We start from the raw sequence: 15,903 nt of genomic DNA on the forward strand, positions 1-15,903 counted from the left end.
GGATGAGGTGGTGAGTTAGCAGGGGAACCAGTGAATGAGCTGGCTTTCCCCAGCTGGACCCTAGGCCCCACCAAAAAGGCTTGGCTCTAATTTTTCGGGGTTCTTCCCAGCCATTCATTCATTTACTCACCCAGGGAATGGTTGCCAAGCACCTGCTCTGGCTCAAAGCTCAGAGCCTGGGCTCAGGAGATTTGTTTAGTGGTGGGGACAGACCAGGAAACCAGGAATGTTATCACTTAGTGCCATCCCCCATCACTCTGTCACCACCACATCATCACAGTTGACACCATGACCATCATTGCTATTATTTATTGAGCAATACTTATTAGGCAGATACTATTTTCAGTTCTTTTTATGGATTAACTCATTTAATTCTCGTATCAACTCTACAAGGCATGAAGTATTAGCATTCCCATTATCCTGTTGACAAAGCTGAGGTACCGAGAGGTTAAGAATGTTGCTCAAGGTCTCAGTCAAGAAGGAGCAGAGTCAGGATTCGAACCCAGATTGCTTGGCTCCAGAGCCCACCCTCCTAATCATGAGTGGTATGCACACATTCCAGACTCTCAGTCTTTGCCTGCACTCTGCCCAGAACAGCATTGCTCATCCTACAAATTCCAGCTAGAGGGGCCCCTTTCTGGAGTTTCTTATCCAAGTCCCCAGGGTCTAGGCTGAGCTAATCTCTTCACATGTGGGACTGTACTCTGATCAAACGGTATTCTATGAGCTGCTTGCAGCAGGGTCTCTGTCATTTTCAGCTTTGAAATCTGAGCATCCCATACATGGCACATGGGAAATGCATGATAAATGCTGAATGAATAAGTAGCCTATCCCTGGGATCTGGGGGTGGGAGAAATGGGGAGAAAATAAAAGGCATCATGGTGAAGAAGCAGAGGGACCAGCTGGGGGATTTCCAGCTCATGACTCAGCTCCCCTCTAGTCCCAGGTGGCCTTGGATGGGTCACACATCCCCTGGGCCCATCTCTCTACCTGAAGCATGTGCAAAGAAAACACTCTGCCTCTCTAGAATTCTCTGGGTGTCTGACTCTAAAAGTAGGAAAGCACTAAGAGAAGGAAAAGGTAGGGGGGTGGGTGGAGGGCGGGACCTGCACGGTGGTGCCGTGGGGAGCAGTGTTCAAGAGATAGGGCTCCTCCTCCCCACCACCATTCCCTTCTCACTCTCTAAGACAAGGATTCCACGCCTTCTCTATCATCACACTTCCTACCTCTCCCAGAAGGTGAGCCTTTCTTCCAGGCTATGACCTTGACTCACTTCTCACTAAGAGAGATCTGCCCCATGTCCCACCACCAAGTCGGCAGCCATGTACACCTGGCCTTGCCCACTATGCTTCCCCTTCTGTGCACATGGTTGCAGGGACCAGGCCCTGGATGCCAATCCTCCACCCGCACTTTAGAACCCATGCCTTCACCCTGGTGTGCCCTCCAGTCCCTCCCCCCACCCACACTGCATCCACTTCGATCCCTCTCCCCTAGATCCTTCCCATCAAGGAAAGAGCCCTGGCCTCACATTCCACTCCAGCTGTCACCTGCATTTGCCATCCCCATGTGCTCATTTCCACGTCACCCTTTGGTCCTTGCAGGCTGTCTTCTATGCCCATTGTTCCACTGAGATTGCTTTAGTCAAAGCTCCAACAATCTCCAAGTGATAAGCATCCAGTGGGCACTTCCCTGTCCATGTCTCCATCAACTCTGTCACATGCTCAGCACAGTTGACCCCTTTCTGTTCACTGTTATGTCCCCAGTGCCAAACACAGTGCCTTGCACATAAAAGAGGCTCAGTAAATACTTGATGGATGAATGGGATAAATAAATAAAAGATTTGTAACTCCATTCCAGACAGGGTGGTTTAGCCCTGTTGTCACTCATGAACAGTGGTTTCCCAGGACTATATTTGAGTGCTTAGTGTCTTTCTTTCCTGCTATAACATCTATACTTCCTTCCAGGCCTGATTCAACTAGTAGAGACTGAACACCTGCTCTGGGCCAGGTACTGTGAGAGGTGCTTCTACACATTCTATTCAATTTGACTTTCATGACAATAATCTTCAGAAAAGGGTATTATTATCCCAGTAACCCTTGTCTCATCTTAATTTTACCCAGTTTTCTTCCTAAAAAACTTTTTTCTTCCCAGAGATACAATGGGCTTTGGCATAAGGCCTGGGTTCTCATCTCTGTTCCATCACTTACTTAGAGGGGTGACATTAGGCAAGCTAATTAATCTCACTGATGCTCTGATGCTTCACCTATGATATTTGGGTTATAAAAATGGAGTTACTCCTTCTTCTTATCTTCCAGGGTATTCCAAAGATGAAATGAGATGGCATATATGGAAGCAGATCCATGTTACTTGGCCATGGGGAAGGATTGTTACATATACGTCCATCCCCCCACTTCTCCATTGGTGAGCACTCCAATAACCTTGATGTTGGTCATAAAAGGAACAAGTTCTGGTTATACAAAAAATTAACTGGATCTTCTTGGTCAAGTAACATCTACCTCTTGGGCCTAAGTCTTACCTTCATTTTAGTTCTAATATCTAATGATTGTCCAATATGGCAGCCACTAGTCATATATGACTAAGTTAAAATTAAATAAAAATCTAAAATGTAATTCCTCCGTGGCACTAGTAACGGATGCTCAAAAGCCACATCTGCCTACTGGTACCATATTAGACAGCACAGATGTACCATAGGTAATCCTACCAAAATTTAGGGAAGCAAATGGCATGCACATTCCCTGCTGATGGAAAGCAAAGGAAAAGCATTTAACACGTGGTCTTAAATGTCTTCCCTCATGTGTGCTTGCACGTATGAATGTACAATCTACCAACCCCTAAGGTTCTCGCTGTACTTTGTCAGACTCCCACTGTCTATTTGTACCAAGTGTACCCAGTCTCCACTGGTCAATGAATCAGTAGATCTAGGCGAGGTCTCAACGATGCCCAACATGATGTACAGCCTTGAGTCGGTTCCTGAACATCTGCAGGCCTCAGCTATTTCTCGTATTAAGTTGGGTTTGGACTTATAGCTCTCTGAATTTCCTTATAATTCGGAAACAATAAGTTTATAATTTTAATTAGTAACAGAATAAAAATAAAAAAGGATCACCATTATCCATCCACCGCTCCCCCTAAACATATATATCCTTGCAAATTCATGAAGGACTGCACTGAGCTGGAAATCCTGATATAGTACCACTCCCAGGGATGGGCTGCACAACTGCATCCTGCAAAGTCTTTGGGAGGAATGTCAAAGGAGGCCACCACCATGGAAAAACAGTCTGCCAGTTCCTTAAAAAGTTAAACATAGAGTTACCGATTCCACTTGTAGGTATAAACCTAAGGGAATTGAAAACTTGTGTCCACACAATGTGAACAGCAGCATAATAGCCAAAAAGTGGAAACACCCTAAATATGCATCACTTGATGAATAGATAAACAAAACAGGGCATCTAGAATAGAATAGTACTCATCCATATATAGGAAACAAGTTCTGACCTGGAGGAAATGTGAAAACATGCTAAGTGAAAGAAACCATTCATAAATGGCCACCTACTAAAAGGTTTCATTTTTATATAAAAAGTCCAGAATAGATAGTAGATTAGAGGTTGCAGAGGTGGGCGGCGGGGGGGGGGGAGCCTGTTCCTATTGGGACAGGGTTTCTTTCTTTCTGGGCCAATAAAATGTTCTGGAATTTGTGTGGTGATCTATGCCCAACTTTGCGAATATACTAAAAACCACTGAATTGTTCACTTTCAAAGGTACTTTTTAGAGTAAGTGAAACCCTCTTACAGTATGGGAAACACAACAAAGTTATTTTTTTATAAAAACATAAACAAAAGACAAAAAAACCTATAGGAGGTGGGTGAGGACAGATTGACCATGAAACCTATGGAATGGGTTGGGATTCAGGGACATTCTTTTCCCAAGGGACTGCCTTGTGGTTGCTAAGTGCATCTCTCTAATGACTTTAAACTTTTGTTCTTGAAGAAAGAAATAGAAAGAAGAAAGAAAGGAAGAAAGGAAGAAGAAGGAAAGAAGAAGAAAGAAAGAAAGAAAGAAAGAAAGAAAGAAAGAAAGAAAAAGAAAGAAAGAAAGAAAGAAAGAAAGAAAGAAAGAAAGAAAGAAAGGAAGAAAGGAAGGAAAGAAAGAGAAAGGAATCTTCTTTCTCAGCTTAAAAGCCATTCCCATATCACAGCAGCTGTCTGCAGCACAATGTATTCCTACAAGTCTCTGACAGCCAGGACAATGCCTTATTTATAATAAATCACCCCAAAAGAATGGGCCTCTTGCCAAGACCTTGGGCTGCACAGCAAATGGAAGTCATCTCGGTTCTGCATTCCGAGTGCTTGCACCTGCTTTTGCCTCCGAGTCCAAGGTCATTCTGCCCTTCTCCAGGGAGGCTCCCTGGCCCTGCAGAGACTCTTGTGACCCACAAGAAGACTGATGTTATCCCCAGCTGGAAATCATTATGACAAAAACAGAACTTTAGAATCAAAGGGAACCACAGAGACCATCTTCTGAGCCAGTGAATCTACTTGCAGGTGAGAAGACACAGTCCCTAAACCCAGATTCCATCACTTGTTTATGGAAGCCTTGATGCTTCTATCTCCCCAAGTCCTCTGCCATCCGCACCCCTCTCTGATTATTCTCTTTCTGGTCCAACCTCTGCTGCCCTTCCTGAGCTTCTACCTGGGTCTAAGCCCTGGCTGGCTCTCATCCTGAAAGCTGCGGTCTTTTGCTGGCTGATCTCTTTGCCTAGAATCTCGAGCCTGGCCTGTCCACCTCCATACCCTTCCTGTCATCTTCCTAAAACACAGATCTGATCATGTCATACTCGGGCCCAAATGGCTTCTTTTTGCCCTCGGGATCAAGGTTAGATTCCTCTGTAAGTCACTTGTGGCTGGTGGACTGGATGCCCTGAGTAAGAAGCAGCACCTGCCACTAGCAGTTCTGTAGGGGTGAGATGAGAGAGGCAAGCAGGGGCCTGAGCTCATGGGTCCCTGTCTCTCATGGTCAGGTTTCAGATCTTACTCTCTTTGTCACAGTCATGCATTGGAAAGTTTTATGCAGGGAAACGAGCCAGGGGAACCCAGATCTCTTGAATCTCCTTAAATCTGTGCCACAACCTGGTGATGGCGGTGAAGGGACTGAGTGTAGGTCTCAAGGTAAGTGAGTGGGAGGGTGGGCTGGGGATGGGGGGCGGCACTCGGCTAGTACTGGGTCACACTCTGGTCCATGAAACCACAGGTGTGTGGTGGATACACGCTTCAGAGCCCAACTCCAGGAAGCTCCTCTACGCTTCCTCCCAACCCAGGAGGTAGGGCGGCTTCACATTCCGTCCACACACTGTAAGTCCCAGCTCGGGAAAGAAGTATCTAAAGTCTGGAGAGGGGGGTGCCTGGGGGCTCGGTTGGTTCAGCATCTGCCTTCAGCTCAGGTTGTGATCCCAGGGTCCTGGGATGGAGTCCAGATGTTGGCTCCCTTCTCAGCGAGGAGTCTGCTTCTCCCTCTCCCTCTGCCCCTGCTTGTGCGCTCTCTCTCTCTCTCTCTCTCTCTTTCTCTCTCTCTCTCTCTCTCTTTCTCTTGCTTACTCTCTCAAAAAAATAAAATCTAAAACCAAACAAAAACCTGGAGAGGCATGAGGCGCGATCTGTTTTAGTAGCCCAAGTAGTGAACAGGCCATGGGTTTGGGGGCCTCTTAATGTGGCAGACATTGGCCAAAATGTCTGAAGTTTCTAAGCCCCAGCTCAGCCCCGCCAAGAGAGGACCCTGGTGACCCGACCTCGCAGCCTGTCTCCAGGAGCGACCCTGAGCCCTTCTGTGAGGCTAGCCCCGGGCTGTCCGTCCAAGATGCTTTACAAGGCCGGTGCCGTCGATGGGGCTACAGGCAAGTATAAGACCTGCACTTGCACAGCCATCTGCTGATTTTAAGGTACCGTAGTGTTTGAGATCCTCTGGCCTCTCAAATAGGGTGCCTGTGACGAGTGAATGCAAGATGCACTTGGAAACCTTGGGCGTATTGGGTATCCAGGGGCTACTAACTTCCCTCTTCCTTTTCACAGGTACTGGCTGTGGGCAGAGGGTTTTATTTTCTTCCTGAGGCCTTTAATCAACCTATAATCTTTATTTATTTATTTTCAAAAGAATTTATTTATTTATTTATTTATTTATTTATTTATTTATTTATTTATGAGAGACACGGAGAGAGAGGCAGAGACACAGGCAGAGGGAGAAGTAGGCTCCCAGCCAAGAACCTGATGTGGGACTCGATCCCCAGACCCTGGGATCACGCCCTGAGCCAAAGGCAGACGCTCAACCACTGAGACACCCAGGTGCCCCAATCTTTATTTATTTATTTTTTAGAGTTTTATTTATTTGAGAGAGAGAGAGAGCACACAAGCAGGGGGAGGAGCAGAGGGAGCTGAGCACAGAGCCTGCCACGGGGCTCGACCCCAGGACCCTGAGATCATGACCTGAGCCCAAGAGCCAGATGCTAAACCAACTGAGCCACCCAGGCACCCCTGAGGACTTGAATTTAATCTCCCACCAATAAGAACACAAAACAACCTCTCGGGGTCATTGGAAAATTTTTCTCACTACTACTTCTGCTTGCCTGTTCCCAGCATCCAGAAGAATCTGTGGGTACAGGCCACGGCCAGGTGTGGGGGGCACCCAGGGGGCTCACGAGGCCCACTGCGCTGGTTCCCCACTTCCTCAGACACCAGCTCTGCTCAAACAACGATCGGGGCCTTCCCTTCTCAGCCACGCCCTGCTGTCTAGCTGGCAATCCCTGGTGGCACACTGGAGTCACCTGGGGAGCTTTAAAAAAAACACAGATGTCTGAACCCCACTCTTGGGGTTTCTGATTTAATTAGCCTGGGTACACTGGGCTTTTTAAAGTCCCAGGTGATTCTAATAGGTGGCATCCGCTGGGAACCATGCCTTGCTCTCCAAGAAACTGTGAAGCCCACAGGCACAAATACAGACCCACCGGCCGACTGGTCAGTCACACCCGGAGCATTCAGATAGGTCGCCACTTGCCTGAAGAATGGAAAAGAGACGATTGATTCATAGAACCTCCATGTCGCCACAAGATCAATCCTATTGGGGTTGGTAGCATAATACCTCCAGGCAGCCTGAGGAGGAGGAAAGAGGGGCTGGAATGACCAGATAGCCCTGTGATACTCACACAGAATCCCACAATCTTAAAACGTGTGAAGCCCCGACTCCTAGGAGTTTAAATAGGCACTGAGGTGATATCCAGAGAAGTCAGGTTTCCTGGCTTCTTGTAGCTCCTTTGGGAAGAAATCCTTCCTGGAGCCATCATCTTGGAGCCCAACCTGGTACCGTGGGGGTGGGGAGGTGGAGAAACCCAGCGGAAGGAGAAACGGATGCTGGGTATAAATTCCCCAGAAGGAGCAGGGGCTACTCTTGTTGCAAGTTTCCTTGAGACTTCTTAAACAGGGAGATGGATACACACTTCTTTTGTGCCACTTTGGGTGCAAGAGATGGCCCAGGATATGAAGTTTTAATTCTGATATACTAGAACTTCAGGACTACTGTGACAGTCTGGGGCTTGGGGGGATAACAGAGCAGACCCTTCAAGGCCGGGACCGCCGGGACACTACATGACGTAGGATAACATCGTGTACCATCCCGTGCCAGACCCACAGACCCAGTTAGACCCTCAGGACACTGAACGCAAGTTCATGGTGGGTGGTATTGCACACATTGGGCCCCATGGAGCTGTAGTCAGGGTACCCCACCCTCCTCTTCTCTGTGCTCCCCACAGCCCACCAAACCATGAAGCAGGAATTCCCTCTGAAGTGTAATCGGGAATTCTCCTGCCTTTCTCCCCAACCTCACACTATCCTCCCCACTTCCAGCCCACAGTGCGAGAGTGATGGAGCTGCCAGGCGTCCAATGCCTACTGGTGCGTGATGGTCTAGTGGGCAGGACAAATGGCCAACCATCCAATCCTGAGCACACATACGGTGTCTCTTCCCTTCTTGGGCTTATGGTTCTCAGTCCTGGGGCCACATCTTATAGCCGACTGGCTAAGCACCCGGACTCTAGCCTGGCTCTTCTATGAGGGTCCCTACATCAGGATGGGGGTGGAAAGTAGAAGGAGGGGAGGCCTAGTATGGACTCCGGCCCAAGTCAAATTCTCCACTCCAACACCGTTGGTAAAACAGCTGATGGTGGGTTCCCTGTTGGAGTCCTGTGTCTCTTTCTCGCTCAGCTTAGGATCTGGATGGGAGAGTGCTGGGATTGCCATGTTCATCCCACGAGGACCCGTCAAACGATAACCAGGGGAACACCCACAGCCATGTCCAAGCAAACGTGGTCCTGGGTCCCATCCCCAGGGCCAGGCATGCCCACCACCGTAAAAGCACAAACAGCCCCCCAAACACAGCAGACACAGATGCCCCGGGGGCTCAGATCCGGTTCACCCCCAGACAGACAGACCTGAATGAGCTCTGCAGCTGGCTTCCTTCTTTTCTCAAAGTGCTTCTGCCGATGCTGTTCCTGCACCTTGAGAGCCAGCCCGGACCCCAGGATGCCCTGGAGGGAGAAGCCAGGCCTGGGTCAGCCCTGCTGGCCTCTCTGGGTGCCCCGCCCCCACCCCCAGGGCCACAAGGATCCTTCTCCTCTTCCAGGCAGGAGGTTGCCAGGTTACGTGGAGCCTTGCTTTTTAGGAAGGCTTGGCTTGGCTTCGGCTCCTGACTCTGCCCCTTTCTAAAGGCAAGACCCCAGGCAAGGCTCTTCTCCAACCTCACCTCAACTTCCTCCACAGGGAAGTGGGGTAATTATATCTTTTTCATAATTTCATTAAGCAAAAAGTGAAATCATGTATAGGAGCCGTTTCATAAGAAGTACGACACAGAACAGATGCCCGGTAAATGCTAACGGAATGTAAAACTATTTTAGATGCTTAGATGGTCCATTAAGACTTGTACTGGAGGGATACCAGGCTCAGAGGTTGAGCATCTGCCCTCAGGTCAGGTCGCGATCCCAGAGTCCTGGGATCGAGTCCCCCATTGGGCTCCCCACAGGGAGTCTGCTTCTCCCTCTGCCTGTGTCTCTGCCTCTCCCTATGTGTCTCTCATGAATAAATAATTAAAATCTTAAAAAAAAAAGCTACTTGTACTAGAATTTCCCCAAATTGTGACCTGTTTTGACTGCCAGGTCTGAATTGCATGTGGATTGCATGGCTGGTAGTACGTCCCCTTTTCAAGTTGGGAGAGAGCCTTGAGGCCATGCAGCAGCCCCACGCCCCCCAACCCGTTCCAGATGAGGAAACTGAGATCCACAGGGTCACATGCCAGGTCAGCGAGCTTAGGAAACACAGAGAAGGGAGGAAGACTATCACTAAGAATAGGTTTGGGGGACGCAGAGGGTAGAAGCAGGCTTGCTCTATGAGAAGGTTCTTTGCGGCTTCGTGATTAAGAGCCAGAACCCGCAGCCCCATAGCCCTGAGGACTATGGAAACTTGTGACTGTGGAAACCTGACAGGCCTGAGCCTCCGTTTTCTCATCTGGAAGGTGGTGATAAAAACCTCCCAAACTCACAATGTTGTCACAACATGAGATGAAATGAGACGATGTAGGGAAAGCATTTGGCACGATTCCAGCACAGAGTACAACCAACGAGCACTGTCTGCGATTGCTGTGAATATTACACTTACGGACTCTGGGCTTTGAGGAGGTTATTCTATCAGGGTCAAGTACTCACTATGGAGGGGGAGGCATCTTTTTAGACAAGCCAGGAAATGAAATGGGAGGACAAGCTCATATAGACGAAGGAACCCCCATATGCAAGGTGCTGGGGAGACATGCTGGGAAACATAAGCCTAAGCTCACAGTTGGGGGTGGAGGGCAATGGGGACTTAGGGGCGGGGTGTCAGAAATGCCTTTACAGAATTGTGCCCAGAGGAGGGGGCAACTCATTCAGCTTCTCTGAGACTGGAATTCGGAGCAGCCCAGCCTATGGGACTGAGCGTGAGATGGGGTGGATGATGAGCCTGGCAGGGGCAGTGGGGCCGGGCAGGGAGGGGTCCCACATGTCCCACCAGGGAGACAATCAGGGTACTTACTGCTGGAAGGGCAAAAAAGGAGACGCCGATTAAGGAGAAGGTGGCTGCAATCAGGCGGCCTTCCCATGTTTTGGGCGTCTTGTCTCCATAGCCGATGGTGGCCAGTGTGATCTGGAGAGAGAAGAGGTCACATGTCTTAACGAGGAGAGGGATCCAGGGATGTGTCAGGCAAGCTCTACCCATAAACCTTTCCTATTGCTTGGGGATGTGTTTCCCATGGAGCAAAGGTACCAGTGCCAGGTAATTATATGGGAGCCTTGAGACCACCGCTGTTCCTAACTTAAGGATTTTCTACCGAGAGGCAATCAGCCAACAGCGTTTTCCAATAACTGCAAATGTGTGCATGTGCCTTCCTGGAGTGTTTACAGCTGTGTGATTTTGTGTATTGCCACATTTCCCAATGTATGCATGCTCTGGAGTGTGTTCGTATGTATCATGTGCGTATGTGTGCATGTCTCATATCTGCTTATGGGTCTGTGCTAATGTGCGTTGTACATTCCTGGGTATGTTCACAAGTGTAGGTCCCTGGGCACACATACCTATGAATGGACGGGGCAGGACTGCAGAGCAGTTAAGAGCATGGCCTCTGGAGGCCATGAGTTCAAATCCCAGGTCAATCAATAACAGGCTCAGAGATCTTTCTTGGATTAGTTATATACCTAACCACTTCATGCCCTAGTTCTCCCTGCCTTAAAAAAATGGGCCAAAAATAGGAGTTGTTTGAATTTAAACTATGCTTATACATGTAAGATGTTTAGAGCAATGCTCTGGAGCAAAGCCTTAAAAACAATGCTAGCTTTAGTACCACCTGTCCCTCTGGGTGTGGGGCCATGGGTCTCCAGGTAGGTCTGAAGGTCTGAGGACACGTGGATGCATCTGGGCTGTTTCTATCTGCACATGCACGGCTTAGCTGATAAGAGCCTACAACTAATAAAGTGAGGTCCCTGAGTGGTGATGGGACCAGACTGTTCTCAGCCCTGACTTCCTATAAGCACTAAGGAAAAACCATCTGTGAATGCATTCTCTGCCTTCCAGGTCTCTCTGTCTCCTGATCAGGCCCTGTGGCGGGCCTTCAAGACAGTGACTCACCAGGCCCCACCAAAGGGCATCTGCATAGGTCTCAAATTCCTCCTTCGTCTCTTCTCCTTGTGCATCAACCTCTGGCACATCTTTCTCAACCAGGTAGACAAGAAATGAAGAAAGGATGAGCGTCAGGAACCCAATGTACCAGGCGGTGATGAGCTCCTGGGAGAGTAAGCAGTGGACAAGGGAAGTGGTCACTGGGAAATCTCTGGACGGAGGCTGGAGGCAGACACACTGGAGTTGGGGTCCGGGTTTACCAGATCCATGAATGTGGGCAAGTTACTCACCTTCTCCGAGCCTTACGTCCCATCACTGTGAGATAGAATCAGTCATATGGCCATTCTTTGCTTTTTCTTTTTTTTCTTTTTTTTTTTTTAACAATTGGTGAATAGTTGACACAGAACGTTATATGAGTTCCAGGTGTACAACATGGTGATTCCACAAATTTCCACATTATACTAGGCTCACTGCAAGTGTAGCTACCACCTGTCCCAATATAGTGCCAGTACCATACCACCATATCCTTTATGCTGTGTCTTTTATTCCCATGATTTATTCATTCCATATCTCCCACTCCCCTTTACCCATTGTGTCCAACCCTCCATGCCCTTTCCTCTGGCAACCATCAGCTTGTTCTTTGTATTTATATGTCTGTTTCTGATTTTTGCTTGTTTACTCATTTGTTGCTTGTTGTTTTTAGATTCACCTAGGAGTGAAGTCATGTGGCATTTGTCTCTCTGTCTAGACTTATTTCATTTGGCGTAATACCCTCTAGGTCCATCCATATTCTCACACATGGCAGGATCTCAACCTTTTTTATGGCTGTGTAATATTCCACTGTGTATATACACTACATTTTCCTTATCCATCTGTCTACTGATAGATAATTAGGTTGCCTCCATATTTTGGGTATTATAAATAATGCTGCAATAAACATTGGGGTGCATGTATCTTTTTGAATTAGTATTTTTGTTTTCTTTGCATAAAGACCCAGTAGTGGAATTATTGGATCATATGGTATTTCTGGTTTCAATTTTTTACCATATTTTATTCTATTTTCGTTTCAATGTTTTGAGGCACCTCCAGAGGGTTTTTCACAGTGGCTGCACCCGATTTACATCCCCAGCAATAGCGCACGAATGTTCCCTTTTCTCCATATCCTCGCCAGTCCTAGTTGTTTCCTGTCTTTGTGATAATAATACAGGCCTTATTTCCATCACTGATAGAATGAGTGTATGGCTCGAGGAAGAGAGGACAATTTCTGTCTTTGGGTGACCTTGATATCGCAGCTCAAGAGCCTTCACAGGGAGGCAGGGAGGCAGGTGAAATAAATGGGCCCTTCCTGACAAGGCACAGGCCTCCAGAGACTCGATTCAGCTCAGGGCTGGGCAGATCTAGGAAAAGCTCAGCAGTACTCAGAAACCAGCAACAGGGAGAGCTAGTGAGGCACAGTGATTTCCTCTGTGACCCAGGGCACGTTAGCCCCCTCCCCAGCTTCAGTTTCTTTATTTTTAAAATGAAGGGACTGGGTCACAGTTCTAGAAACTGACCCGTGTACTCCTGATGGAAGGCAAGTAGGCAGTTTTTATGCTAAATAATTACATACTGATTTAAAGTATATTAAAAATCAGCATAAATTAAAATGAGCACAAAATCTTTTGTTTCGTGGATCTTATCACACCATCGATAAGGACGTGTGAGTTCATGCACAAGAGAGGTATGATTCAGAGAAAAATGCTAAGGAATAGTGAGGATGGTGCAGGACCATGACAAAGATCCGCAAATCACCCACGTCTCAAACACCCTGACCCAGACAATCCCTAAGGCTCTTTCTGTTTCTCTCATTCTGTTCTAATTTCAAAATTCAGCACGGTAGGTTGGACAGAAGCAAGTCAAGGTTATCGGCGAACACCTTGTTTGGAGAGGAGGGCTGGTGCTCCTACTAAGTCATCATCCCAGGGAACAAAGTTGTTTGTATCCATATACTCCCATCTATCGGAATGTCGATGGCCACGCAACCCAGCTTCTGGGGCAGTACAGCCTCCGGCTTGCTTCCTGCCTTCCTCCATGCCTTTGCTCACACTGGCTTCTCTCCATGCCTTTCCCCATGGGGCCAACCGAAGTGCAGCAGGTCATCTTGAGACTCAAGTCACCTCCATTTCGAAAGGTTTCCATATATTTGCTTGTTCCAGGGGATCAAGTTCAGCTCTAGTTCCTTTATGCTTTTACTACTTCCTGAATGGACTTTCTCTAAATCTCTGACACTTATTTTTTATTTTTTTTAAAGATTTTATTTATTTATTTGACAGAGAGAGAGAGAGAGAGAGCTCACACAAGCAGGGGGAGCAGCAGACAGAGGGAGAGGGAGAAGCAGAGTCCCTCTGAGCAGGGATCCCAACGTGGGGCTCAAACCTAGGACCCCAGGATCATGACTTGAGCCAAAGGCAGATGCTTAACCAACTGAGCCACCCAGGAGCCCCTCTAACACTTATTATGCCCACTGCCCAGGTCTGGCTTGCCCCACACCATCACACCCATTCATGTGAGTTCATTTACAGCCCAGAGAGGTTTGTTCATGGCACAGCAATCCAGCCAGCCATTCTCTTCGGCACATGTCCGCCCTGCCCAGGGTTTGAGAAGACAAAGGTGAATTGGATAAGTCCTTCCCCTGTGGCCGTCTGGGCCTCGAGCCTTTCACCTCATTGAGTGTGGCTCTAGCGTTCCTATGGTTTTTCACACCCTCTGGCCCCAAAAGGTTCATCTGGTGCTTAGCTAGGGAAATTGCTGTCTGTTCATGAACGTGCAGAAAAACTGGTTGTGTTGGATCATTAAGAAGTCGCATAACGGTCAATGACGAGGAGTGAAAATGTGTCCCAATTCTGTGCTTTGCAGTCATTTCAAAGGCTATTCAAGGCAATCCTGACTTTACATAATTTTGGCCAGCAGCTCTTGGCAGAGCCTGTGGCTGGTCCCCTATACCCACACCCTCCTGCAGGCACCGGAGCTGCCCTGCAGTCAGACCGGGGAGGGGGTGGGGTGGGGGGTAGAGCCAGTGTGGGTGAAAGCTGGCTGCAACTTCCTGCTTGTTCCTTAAATCCATTCTGCAGGGTCTTCCAGACCCCTTTCCCGCTGCCTCGATGACTCCAAGCTCATTTTTAAGACAGATGAGGGCCACCTAGCCCATGTCCGACACCACATGCGTGAGAAGACTTCAACGTTTTTGTGCTAAGTCGCGGAGACTCCAGGGCTTCTTTGTTCTGGCAGCACAGCCCGGCCTTATCATGACTGCAAAGCTCTAACCCTGTGTGACACAGGCCTCCCACTCTGCATCGCTGACTCCCAGGAGAGTCCATCGTGGAATGTGGCCCAGAATGAATGGATGAAGAAGTAAAGTGCTAAGTACCCGTTCACCAGGCTTAAGGAAGGAACTGGTCTAAGCTATTGTAGTTAATAAACGGGGAAGCTGGACTCAAACCCAGGAATGTGCTCACCTCTTAAACACACTGCCTACCCTGGAGGTGAAGGCTCCAGCACTTACTCTCCATCCCAGGGATGCGACCCCCTGAAGCTACCCTCCGGGATGGCAGGTCGTTCTCAGGCCCATAGGGGTTAGGGCTGCCCCAGTCCTGGCCAGGCAGATGCCCTACAGCTTAGGAACAGCACAAGGCTAAGAATGGGGGTGTCTGAAGAGACAAGAATGGCAGGTAGAGCTGGACCAGCAGCTGCTTTTCCTGCCTCTGGTCTCCTACCATAGAGACGTCATTGTGTCTCGCAGTTCTTCCCACCTGACCTCAGTTGGAGGGTCTGGTGGTGGCGTGGACATATCTCTTCCCAGGAATCACCCGGCACATATGCAACTGTTTTCTAATCTGATCTAAGGGAACACAGGACAGGGACCGAAACCAGCCATTGTCAGCCCTGATTTCTACGAGAGCCATGAATCAGTTCAGCTCCATGGATAAAAGGTCAGGTGCTGCTAGCATGATCCCTGGTAAGAGAGGGGAAGGTCAGGTGGAGACTGGGATCGGAGGCTGCACAGATAAAATAAAACACCTCCATCCTGAGGCAAAGGAGTCCACGGGCTTTACATTTTATTTATGTATTTATTTGTACCGTTTGTGAAGAGAAGCGTATCTGGAATAATAAACGTCGTCATTAACAAGCACCTACTATTTACTGGGTGCTTCAATGTACCTCTTCTCGGGCAAGCAGCCAGAAGGATCCTCATTGTAAGTGTCGAGGCAGCTCAGAAACATAGAGCATATTCTAAGTCTTTTTACTCTAGGAGGTGAGCCACTTCTCACCCTTATTTTATAAATGCAGGAGGAGCCAAGGCCCAGTGGGGTTACAGAAAATCCCCAGAGTCACACCAATAGAGTTTGGACTCCCACCAGGCTGGGTGAGTGCTGAACCTTTCCCTCCCCTCCTAGGCCACCTTATGTTGGCTCATTGGGCCCCCTCAACAACCCGGAGCAGAGTCATGATTCTCCATAGTCTGGAAATGAGGAAACCGAGGCTCCAGGACAGCTGAGTGGCTTGGCCACCGTCATCGGCATGTGGTGCAGCAAAGACTTGAACCCAGGTCCGCCTGCTTCTGCTCTCTGCGGCACCTGCTCGTGCCCCTCCTCTCCCTCCTCCTCCACTTCCTCCTCAGCATCACCAGTGGGGACAGAGCACCCGCCCTCTGGGGAACTGTAAGGGAA

At 48.6% G+C, this 15,903-nt stretch overlaps 1 protein-coding gene across 1 annotated transcript in view; it reads right to left on the reverse strand.

Moving 5' to 3' along the window:
• The window catches only part of KCNQ3 (potassium voltage-gated channel subfamily Q member 3), a 294,355-nt gene that overhangs the window by 25,598 nt on the left and 252,854 nt on the right, over nt 1-15,903 (reverse strand). Inside the window, exons 5-8 of the mRNA XM_055314183.1 lie at nt 11,207-11,362; nt 10,118-10,228; nt 8,491-8,586; nt 7,063-7,157 (exon numbers count right to left, since the gene is read on the reverse strand). Coding sequence (XP_055170158.1) covers nt 7,063-7,157; nt 8,491-8,586; nt 10,118-10,228; nt 11,207-11,362 — 458 coding nt within the window. The remainder of the gene's footprint in view (nt 1-7,062; nt 7,158-8,490; nt 8,587-10,117; nt 10,229-11,206; nt 11,363-15,903) is intronic.

The sequence above is a fragment of the Nyctereutes procyonoides genome, unplaced genomic scaffold, assembly GCF_905146905.1.
Source record: "Nyctereutes procyonoides isolate TBG_1078 unplaced genomic scaffold, NYPRO_anot_genome, whole genome shotgun sequence".
NCBI classification, from domain to species: domain Eukaryota; kingdom Metazoa; phylum Chordata; class Mammalia; order Carnivora; family Canidae; genus Nyctereutes; species Nyctereutes procyonoides.